Source organism: Palaemon carinicauda, unplaced genomic scaffold, assembly GCF_036898095.1.
Source record: "Palaemon carinicauda isolate YSFRI2023 unplaced genomic scaffold, ASM3689809v2 scaffold177, whole genome shotgun sequence".
In the NCBI taxonomy this organism is placed as follows: domain Eukaryota; kingdom Metazoa; phylum Arthropoda; class Malacostraca; order Decapoda; family Palaemonidae; genus Palaemon; species Palaemon carinicauda.
In genome coordinates, this window is record NW_027169336.1 from 224,404 (window position 1) to 235,164 (window position 10,761).

At 34.6% G+C, this 10,761-nt stretch overlaps 1 protein-coding gene across 1 annotated transcript; it reads right to left on the reverse strand.

The window, feature by feature from the left end:
- Positions 1-8,862: 8,862 nt before the first annotated feature.
- Positions 8,863-9,888, reverse strand: LOC137635800 (zinc finger MYM-type protein 1-like). Its single transcript, XM_068368235.1, has one exon. The coding sequence runs from the start codon at positions 9,886-9,888 to the stop codon at positions 8,863-8,865; it is 1,026 nt and encodes a 341-aa protein (XP_068224336.1).
- Positions 9,889-10,761: the final 873 nt, after the last annotated feature.

Below are 10,761 nucleotides of genomic sequence, written 5' to 3' on the forward strand. Positions count from 1 at the left end.
AAGCGATGATAAAAAAAGAAATATAAAAGCATTTCTATAAAAGCGGAATTACCCTATTGCTTTTTGACAGTGGAATAGAAATTAATTGATCTCTTGTTTCATTATAGGATTATACATTCTTTAAAAAAAAAAAAAGGCCCATGGTCTATTTTATGAGAAAGTATGATATATACTTTTCTTTTTATCGGATTTTATTTTTCATCATTATTATTACAAACTAACCTATAACCTTATTTTGGACAGCGAGATGCTATGAGCCCAACGGTTCCAACAAGGAAAAATATATCAGTGAGGAAAGGAAAAAAGAAAATAAAAAAAATATATACAAAAAAAGGTAATAAACAATAAAAAAGTATATTAAAAACAGTAACGGCATTTAATTAGAAACACTGGCAAGAAAAAAGAAGATAGAACAGCGTTGCTGAGTGTACCCTTAAGCAAGAAAACTAATCAAAGAGCCATGACTAGAGAACAATGATTTAATTTTGGAGTGTCCTTCTCCTAGAAGAGCTAATTAACTTAGCTAAAGGCCCTATTCTACCCATTACCAAGAGGAAAGTAGCCACTCAACAATTATAATACTCCTACAGCGATGAGGAATTGTTTGATAACCTCAGTGTTGTCAGGTGAATGAGAACAGCGGATAATGTGAAAAGAATAGGCAACCCCATTCGATGTACGTGTAAGCAAAGACAAAATGAGCTGTAACCAGAGAGAAGGGATCCAATGTGATACTGTCTGTAAAGTCAAAGGCCCCATTAACTCCCTAGCAGTAGTATCTTAACGTTTAGCTGGTGCCAAGGCCTAAATACTACCTTGAAAAGGAATAGCAAAAGGGAATGCTTTTGACTGATAGAACGGTATTGAAACCTTATCACTATATTGAAAAAAATTATAGATATATCAAGGACTAGAAATGTATGAGAAAATAAAACTTATCAAGTACCTTTGGGAAAACAGGAATTCATATATAGAAAAACTTGTTATTTATTTCATTACAAAATAAAAATTATAAAGATTTTCCAATCCAATGTTATTTTTGTATGAATATAAGCAGTATAAATAGAAAGACAGGAAAACTATGTAAAAATTTTTACATCAATAGATATCAATAAATATTATTTTCCAAAATTGACTCGTAAGCAAATAAAATATGAAGAGGTCTGAAAACCTTGGCAGAAAATTTCGTTAAAGGGGTATATGAAATAACATCTAGAGCCCTGCAGGATTGTTAAATAACATGGAAATACTGTAATAGGCCATACTATTCGGTGAATGCATAGGCAAAGGAAAAAAATAGCCCTAACCAGAGAGAGGGTCACAATGTAGTATTATCTGGCCAATCAAAGTACAAAATAACTCTCCAGTTATTGTGAATGAATTATATTTGCAAGTGGAGATTATCATGGATTAATAGCATTGTTAACTTAAGGAATACAAGAGTATACCAAAGGCAACTGCAAGGTGTCAAGACACTCACCTGTATTATTTCAACGGGTGGCTGGTGCCCTGGCCAACCTACTACACAGTAGTAGTCTTAGCAATGACAGTCTCATTTAAGATCTACATTTATCTTTATATAGCATTCATAAATCTGGAGCACTGGTATTCTTGAATAAAAATTATTATATAGAAAAAATTAAAAACCTCTTGAGTGATGAAAACACATATATGGAATTAAGAAAAAATCCAATTGAGTTTGTGAATAGTAATTACAACAAAAAAGTGAAAGAGTTACTAAAAGGGAATGAAGATCTGATAAAAAAGGTTTGTACAATATCACCAACATTGCCATATATGTATGGAACTATTAAAACTCATAAGGAAAATTATCCAGCTAGGCCAATAATTAGCTCTGTAGGTTCAGCAGCATATAAATTATCTAAGTACCTTGTCAATATCCGTAATCCTTTAGTTGGCACCATTTCATATTCAAATATAAAAAATAATGTAGACTTGATTAACAAACTGAATGAAGTACAGATTAACAGTACCTGTAAGCTTGTCAGTTTTGATGTAGTCTCACTATTCACTAAAGTACCTATTGATGACATGTTGGAATTTCTATCTGAAACCTTAGATAATAGACAATTGAATCTATCATTCTCCAAACACACTTTAATAGAATTAATTAAACTATGTATAAAAGATTGTAAATTTGAATTCAATGGGAGATTTTATGCACAAACATTTGGTATGGCTATGGGAAACCCTTTATCCCCAGCATTGAGCAATCTATATATGGAATTTTTTGAAAGTAGAATCTCGAATAACATCATACCTAATAAAGTAAAATGGTATCGATATATTGACGACATAATATGTGTGTGGCCAGGAAATGAAAATTTAGATAACTTTTTTCTTAGATTGAATAGTTTGGTACCATCAATAAATTTCACTATGGAGCTGGAGAATAATTGTACCCTAACATTTTTTGGACTCTCGCATACATAGATGTAACAATAGTCTCAAGTTTAGTATATACAGAAAGCCAACGAATATCTCGGCATTTGTCCATTACTACTCAAACCAAGGCAACAAAGTTAAGAAATCTGTAATTACTTCTATGTTTTTAAGAGCATTTCGAGTCTGCAGCCCTGAATATATTGATGACGAAATAAGTGGGATTAGAGCAATAGGTAAAAAACTAAAGTATCCTTAAATTGTGTTAGATGATGCTCTAAGAACAGCAAAAAAGACTTTTTCCGGTAATGATAACAGAAAAAACTACAACACACAAAATTTACTTGTACAACCTTATTGTAATTCTTTTAAAGAAATTCCCCAACTGTTGAAAAACTTCAGTGTAAATGTAGCATTTAAGAGTAAAAATACAATAAAAACACTCTTAATAAAGAATTCTCCTGACATTACCAAGGGATGTGTTTGTCGTATTCTATGCAATGCTTGTGAAAAATACTATATTGGTCAAACTGGTAAAGACCTAGAAAAGAGAATTGAACAACATAAGAAAAGTGTCAGGTATGCTCAAGATAATAATGCACTCTTTGCTCACGTTAGAGATAAAAATCACACCATTAATTGGTCAGGTGCAAAGAAATTGGTTCATTCAAATAACTTAGTGGAAAGAAACATCATAGAGTCCAGTTTCATAAAGGAAACCTTTGAAAACAACTTGAATATTGGTCATGGAATGTATAAACTCGACGCCTTTATATGTAAAGAGATTTGTAAGCTATATAAAAAAGCATTAACCACTTAATATATAATTGAATGTATTGTGAATAATTAACGTCGCTGTGAAATTAATATTTAGACCCAAGCTACCATTCATTAAAAGGTAAAATTATTTTATATAGTACGCATAAGTATATTGGCACTATATAGTGTTATGCTAGATATAAGTATTAATATATACATGATTATACGTTTATGATATTAATGTTGTTTGTATATAAATGTATATATACATATGTATATGGGTATATGTATGTATGTGTATATATGTATGTATATATATATGTATGTGTATATATATGTATGTGTGTATATATGTATATATGTATATGTATGTGTATATGTATGTATGTATATATGTATGTTTTTGTATGTTTTGCTTATGTATTTATAAAGATAAGGCTACCGTGTTTTCATATAAATAAACTGTACTGAAAGTAAAAAAAACCAGAATTTACCCACCACTAGAAATTACCCTTTTTTGGAGATGTCTAATGAGGTTGGGGACTCCGCCCACTTAACACCTGAACCAAGCACAGGTAGCTGGTACGGGAGTGTCATTGTTATCTATATCTCTATATGTATGTTCGTACGTTTGCTTTCCCTATAAAATGTAAAGAAACCTCTCTCAATAAATCAGTCTTCTGTAAAAGTATCACGAAACTAGTCAGGACTTAAGCGTATATTTCGTATTTTCATTTTCCCTGTGGTTCTTCTGCACATATATATATATATATATATATATATAGATAGATAGATATATATATATATATATATATATATAATACATATATATATATATATATATATATATAGTTTCTGTATGTGTATACACATTCAATAAACTATAAGCAAAATGAAGAAAATATATCTCACTCTTTCAAGTATTACACCTACTCATGAAGGGATTAAAGAATTTCCATCCTCTTTTTGTGTTAAAAAATCAATAATTCTCTCTCTCTCTCTCTCTCTCTCTCTCTCTCTCTCTCTCTCGAGGGATAAAAGAGTGCAGTGGGTAAAAGTTAGTGAAAAATCAAGTGCAAATTCCTTAGATTCGTGCCTAGTCCTATGTTAGTGTTTGTGTGAATAACAACTTTGCCGATAGACTTACTCAAAGGGTAAAGTTGTAGATTGTGTAGGAGAATAAAGGAAAAGTTTTTAATATATTATAAAAGAGCTTAATAGATGAATTTGAAATGTATTTATTTAATGGTGTATCTCTATAGGCCTACAGCTGTAGTAGGCCTACAGTGTCTATATCTCTGTATTTGAATTGTCTCTTTAAGTAACCTATTAGGTTTTGTGCTTTCTTTTCCGCTTTTATGCTCTGTTTGGTGAACTTCAAATCCTAGCTGAAAATAATACCAAGAGAGAGAGAGAGAGAGAGAGAGAGAGATATTGAAGCTTATTCTCTCTCTCTCTCTCTCTCTCTCTCTCTCTCTCTCTCTCTCAATTAAATAAGGAAAGGGGAGAGGTAGAAGAATATATTGTCATTATACAGATTTTTTCTTTGATGATTATGAGGAGGAGAAGGGGTAAATCCATTGATTTAATTGCCACACACTGGCACGCATCCTCCCGCATCGTCCCTCAGTAGGGATAAATCCATTGATTTGATTGCCACGCAGTGGCACGCATCCTCCTGCATCGTCCCGCACTGTTCACTCCAGTTCACTCCAGTTCTCGCATCGTTCACGACAAGTTCACGCCAATTTTGTCATGACAATGCGTGCCACAAATTTTGAACATTTCAAAATTCTCGGCACGCATGGCACGCATGCCACGCACCGTTCACATCACGTTCACGCCAGTTCCCGCATCTTTCACTCCAGTTCACGACACAAGGCGTGACAATACGTGCCACAAATGCCCGCAAGTGTCAGGGGGGCTTAAGCCTAGTCTTAAAGTTAAACTTGACACTTGCTGTGAAGAAGGACGGATCTTCATGTATAGTGGAGGTTGAGGGAAAGGCTGGTTCCAACGGTCATTTTATTTCTTACTTCTACAAGTGCTAGTACATGACAGGTACTCCAAACTGGTATCCTGTTATACAAACTTTAACAAAGTCTTCATTTAGGACAACTATCTTATGTCAAACAACATGCAATTCGTAGCCTAGGCTATACTGTACTCTCACCTAACCTACTGGTTATGCTTCACAATTAGCAGGGCAACTCAAGAATAAACACTTTCACAAATCTGGGAATAATATTGCACATCTTAACTTACGGTTGGTGGCACAATTCCAACCACATGCAAGCGCAGCATGAGGCAATTTCAATACTGGAAAAAATTATTGTAACCTTTTTTGATAATTCTGCTATTACATTTAAAAAAAAAATAACCACAATAGACAATATCAAGTGTTATTAAAACACATAAATTATAACTAAAACAATTGCATACCTTTTACAAGGGAAAAAGTAAGAATTTCACATAATAATAAAGGGAGCAACACCACTTAAAATCTACACTAATCGGTATCGACTTGAAGAGTGCGCTCTGAGAGTACCTCCCACTCCTACGCCCGAGGCTCATACAACCACGCCTTTGTTTACCTTGTGCACTCAATCACAAACTCTCGACCGCAGACACAACTACTCCTTTGTTACGCCTTTCTACACCTTTGCATATGCACACTCAATCCTAAACCATCTCAACCACATGTGGCTAACATAACATTTGGATGAGATGAAAACCAGTTCGTTTATTAAGACCAATATTCGTCCAGGGAATTACCATTCAGTTAAATGAAGCATTTCTGTCATTACATATGTATGACGTCAAAATTCACTAAGCATAGAAAATGGAAATAAAAATTCAAAAGGAGATTTGATTTCAGAATTCTGAGGGCAATCCTAGCAAAAGTAATATTTGACGTGATGAGTCGTCACACATCCAGCATTTGTGAAGGATCATAATCCTTTGTCTACCTAGTCAATGTAATGGATAGCTTGCTCTAAGAATAATGTGGACGTAACAAGCTTTCTTTAGGCGTTGCACAATGAAGGCTTTTATTCTGAACGGTAATTTCAGAGGTTTAGGAAATCTGATAAATCCTGGAGGAAGCTATTGACATAAAGGATGGGTTACAATGCATATTTTCTTGCTGGTGACAGTAGGTATTGTGACATTATCAAAAGCCAGATGAGAGAGGGTATTCTTTAAGTTAATATAGGATGAAAAAATAATAACCTTTTATCTATAACAATGTTTAATTTAAGAACATTTTAACAACTCAGCGGAGAATAAGAAAAAAATAGTCTCGAGAAAATAAATTTTCCTTTTTATTAAGAAAAAAATAATATGCGCAGAGACATCTTTCCACACATAGAGGTACATCCCTTTAGGGAACTCCTGAATTGGTGTGCAAGTTGCTATGGAGACGAGAGCGCTTGCTGCATCATGCGCCGGGTTAAGAAGTCTCTGGGCCCTAGGCTATTCAGGTTGGCGGGCCCCTTTGAGCTACAGGTAAGCGAAACAGCCCCTTCCAGATTGGGGGTGGGGTGGGTGTTGGTGTGAGCCTGTTTAAGGTCTAATTAAATACATTCTGGCTATTTAGATTAAATTTAATAGGGAAAGTACATCAAGGCAACCAAAACCATTTACCAACAGCCATTATAACTATCTTGTTAAATCATGCATTTTAAAGAGAATAAGCTCAAGACAGCATAGTATTACTAGATTAGGCTATTAAAGTAGTGACATCATGTACCTACTATATTCAGCATAACCACTACAGCAGTATCATTCCCTTTATATATCACTGACCATTATTGTTAACATTGCATCATGCATAAGACTATCTAATCATATAAACTAAAAAAAGTAAAGAATTGTAAGATAAAGTAATGCCTTATAACCCTACGCCTATTACATTCAACACAGCCACTGTTATCATTCCGTTTATATCACATTTTGCCATTAAGCCTATAATAATCAGTAAATCATTCATATCAAAAATAGAAACTCAAAGTACAGTATTTCTAGATCATTAAATCTTTGCCATCTTATACCCATCTTCTTTAACATAATAATTCCATTTTCATTATTATTTACCATCACGCTTATCTAATTATATATTTAAAGAAAAGAAACAGAAGAATCCTAGGTTACTAAAGCAATAGCATCATACACACCTTTGGTATTTAACATAACCTCTACAGTCCCTTTTTGTGATTATCATCAAATCAGGCATGTACATATATGAACTTCACAGGCACTTCTTAAATAAACTAGGTTACTAAAGCATCATACACACCTTTGGTATTCAACATAACCACTACATTACCTTTTTGTGATTATAATTAAATCATGCATGTACATATATCAACTTCACAGGCACTTCTTAGATAAATTTCTTTCTGGATTTCATATTGGCAAAATCATCAATTATACTCTGAAAATCAATATTTCTTGTTAGATCAGACTCAATGGTCAACAAGGCTAGGTTACACAATTTGTCTTGGCTCATTGTTGAACGGAGCTGATTTTTCACTCTTTTCATAACAGAAATTGAACGTTCTCCTTCACAGTTAGTAGCTGAAAGTGTTAGGTAAAGGCGATACACTATGTCAACATTAGGGAAGCTTTCTGAGATACCTGCATTTCTTAAATGTTTCAAAGCAGCTGAGGGCGCATATTTTTAGGTGGAGCTTTAATCTCTTTCATATACCCAGAAAAATGAACTATTTCTTCAACAAATGTGTCCTGAACATCTGCTGAAAGGTGATGTTGCAACTTTAATGCCCCTTCTCTCAATTCTGCATCTGGCATAGTAGTAATTTTGAAAAGAAATCCAAACTTGTCATTGATATTCTGGTAGATTTCTTTTCTTTTCACCGATTTTGTAATCAGTGAATCCAGAATGACGAAGTATGTAGCTGTCTTACATTTCTGCCTTGGTAGCAATACAATTTCACTCTCTGGCTCTTCAAAATTGCGTTTCCTCTTCCTTATCCGCTGATGATCAGCCCGGTAACTGTAGTCTTTCACCAGCAGATTAGCTTTCTTTTCAAACATTTCAAAAGCTTCATCATTGCGAAGTGAGATTGCAAATTCCACTAAGCCTGCATAGAGGTTAGTACAAGCTGCCATTTCAATTTCAGTTTTCTGAAGTGTCTTCTTCGTGGCATTTAACCGTTCCAGTATACAGTCCCAAAGCACACAGAGTAAGGCCAATTCAAAATCTTCCAATTTTGATGCTAAGCTGGGTGCTTCGCTTCTTGTAGTTGCTGTCTGGTCTTCATCCTCTGCTATTTGGATCAAAGCAGAACGTATTTCAGCAAAGCTGTCTTTCAAAGCATGTGTTGCATCATGCTGCGCTGACCACCTTATTGTTGATAATGATTTAATGACATCTCCATGAATGGTTGACTTGAGTATACTCCACCGATGCGTTAAAGCGGAGAAAAAATTAAAGAGCGCTTGTAAAAGTCCAAAAAAATGAAACTGCAGCAACACAACACTCTGCAGCACATGACCCAACAAGATTAAGAGAATGTGCTGAGCAGGGCACATATTGAGCAAGTGGGTTGATTTGCTTGATACGGGCTTGCAATCCATTATATTTACCCGACCTGTTACTTCCATTGTCATAGCTCTGGCCACGGCAATCCATAATAGAGAGATCATGTTCAAGCAGAATATCCAGTACTACATTCATCATTGTTTCTCCATCATGGCTGGAAGAAGAATGAATTTTATCAAGCACTCTACAGGCTTACCACTGGAGTCGACAAAGTGAACAATGAATGTCAGTTGATCTGTATGGGAAATATCTGGTGTTGAATCTACACTTATTGTAAAGTATTTTGCAGTTTTCACAGCTGCTATGATGTCATTGAGGACCTTCTTAGTCATCATTTCAATAAATTCATTGCAAATAGTAGATGACATGTAAGATACAGTGCCTCTTCCTGCATTCCCAAGGCGTGACACATGATTTGCTAAGAATGGATCGAATTGTGCTAACAGTTCTATGATCCCTAGGAAATTACCATTGTTTTCCAAACCAAAAACCTCATTTTCTCCACGGAAAGCAAGTCCTCTTAGAGCTAAGAATTTTACAACAGCAGCAACTCTTTCTAGAACTTTTCTCCAATAAGTGCGCTCTATTTCAGTTTGATTTTCCAAATGAGAATCCAATAAGCCTTTTTTCTGTGCACGAAATACACTGGCTAAAATGCAGCTCCTGTGAGTGGTGCTATTTTCATGTTCCTCGAAACGCTTGGAATTTTTCCAGTCATTGAACCCCTGTGTGAAGCCATTTTCTTTGGTAGAAAATAGCTTGCATGCTGAACAGTACACTGTTCCTGAGCTTTCATAGTATACCATCCATGATCTTTTCACAGTTTCTGAATTTGCAAGCTTCCTATAAAACATAGATGACTTTAAACAACGATGATTTCCATCATCATAAATCCTTGCTGATTTCCCAAAGTCAATGTTCAGAGTTTGGCTGAAGTTTTCTGCAATGAAAGCATTACATAGAGAATCTGGGATTACATTTGGCCATGAGGCAGGATCTTTTAAGACAAATCCTGTGTATGAAATGTCCGTCACATTGAGAGGAGACACAAAAGAAGTAGATGCTGGCTGCGAAATAATGAAGGGAGGGCTTCCTGTATGATCTGACGTATCTGCAGATTCAACTGTACTAGTAACATCACAAACTGTTTTCGTGAGCATGTCTGTGATCTTTCTGCAGCTTCATATATCTTTCTTTTTCTGTTCTTCTTCTTGAATTTTCTTCTTTCCTTTGTGTGACCCAATTGTATAAGAATGTCCCATATCACGTTCACGAGATGCCATAATGAGGATGTATCACTGTCTGTAATCATGCAAATACAAATTTTTCATTATCAATTATTAATAATTTTTTAATTATTTTTTTTTCTTTTTTCAATTGGGGGGATATGGCCCTTGTAGGCCCCTTTCCTCTGGCTGCACCTCTAAAAATTCAAAACGTTACCAGAAAGGAGTCACATACAGAACGTTTACCAGAGATTAGGTTAGTGATTTGTGCTACGAATATTTTACTAATTCCTCCTCCTTGATCTCCAATTTACTTAAACAGAAATCATACTGAAATTGCAAGGGAAAGCCAGATTTTCTCCAAATCCAATGCTTTTCTGGACGTCATTTGCTCCCTAGATAAATTTTCAACACCCTTAAATAGAAAAATCAGTACCTAAATAGCTGTGTAAACAGTGGTAGCACTAATAGTAAAATAGCAAATCCTTAGCATTTTGCTAAGACATTGCATGGTTTGCAACATTTTGCACTTTGACCTTAATAACTTCTAGAGTTATAGAAATCTATTATTGAAATGATAAAGACTTAAAGACAGGACAAAGTGCTTTTAAAACCTACAAACGGAAGTCAGTTTGCATTTTTAAGTTTTCTTATAGTATTTTTTCCAAAAATGCGTCTTTACTGGTAGATGCGTCTTTACTGGTCAAGTAACCCTATCAAGTACCTCCCCTAACATTTAGAGGCGAAAACAAACATTTATCCATACACATCAATGTTTATCAACAACACTTCAGTTAATTTGTCACA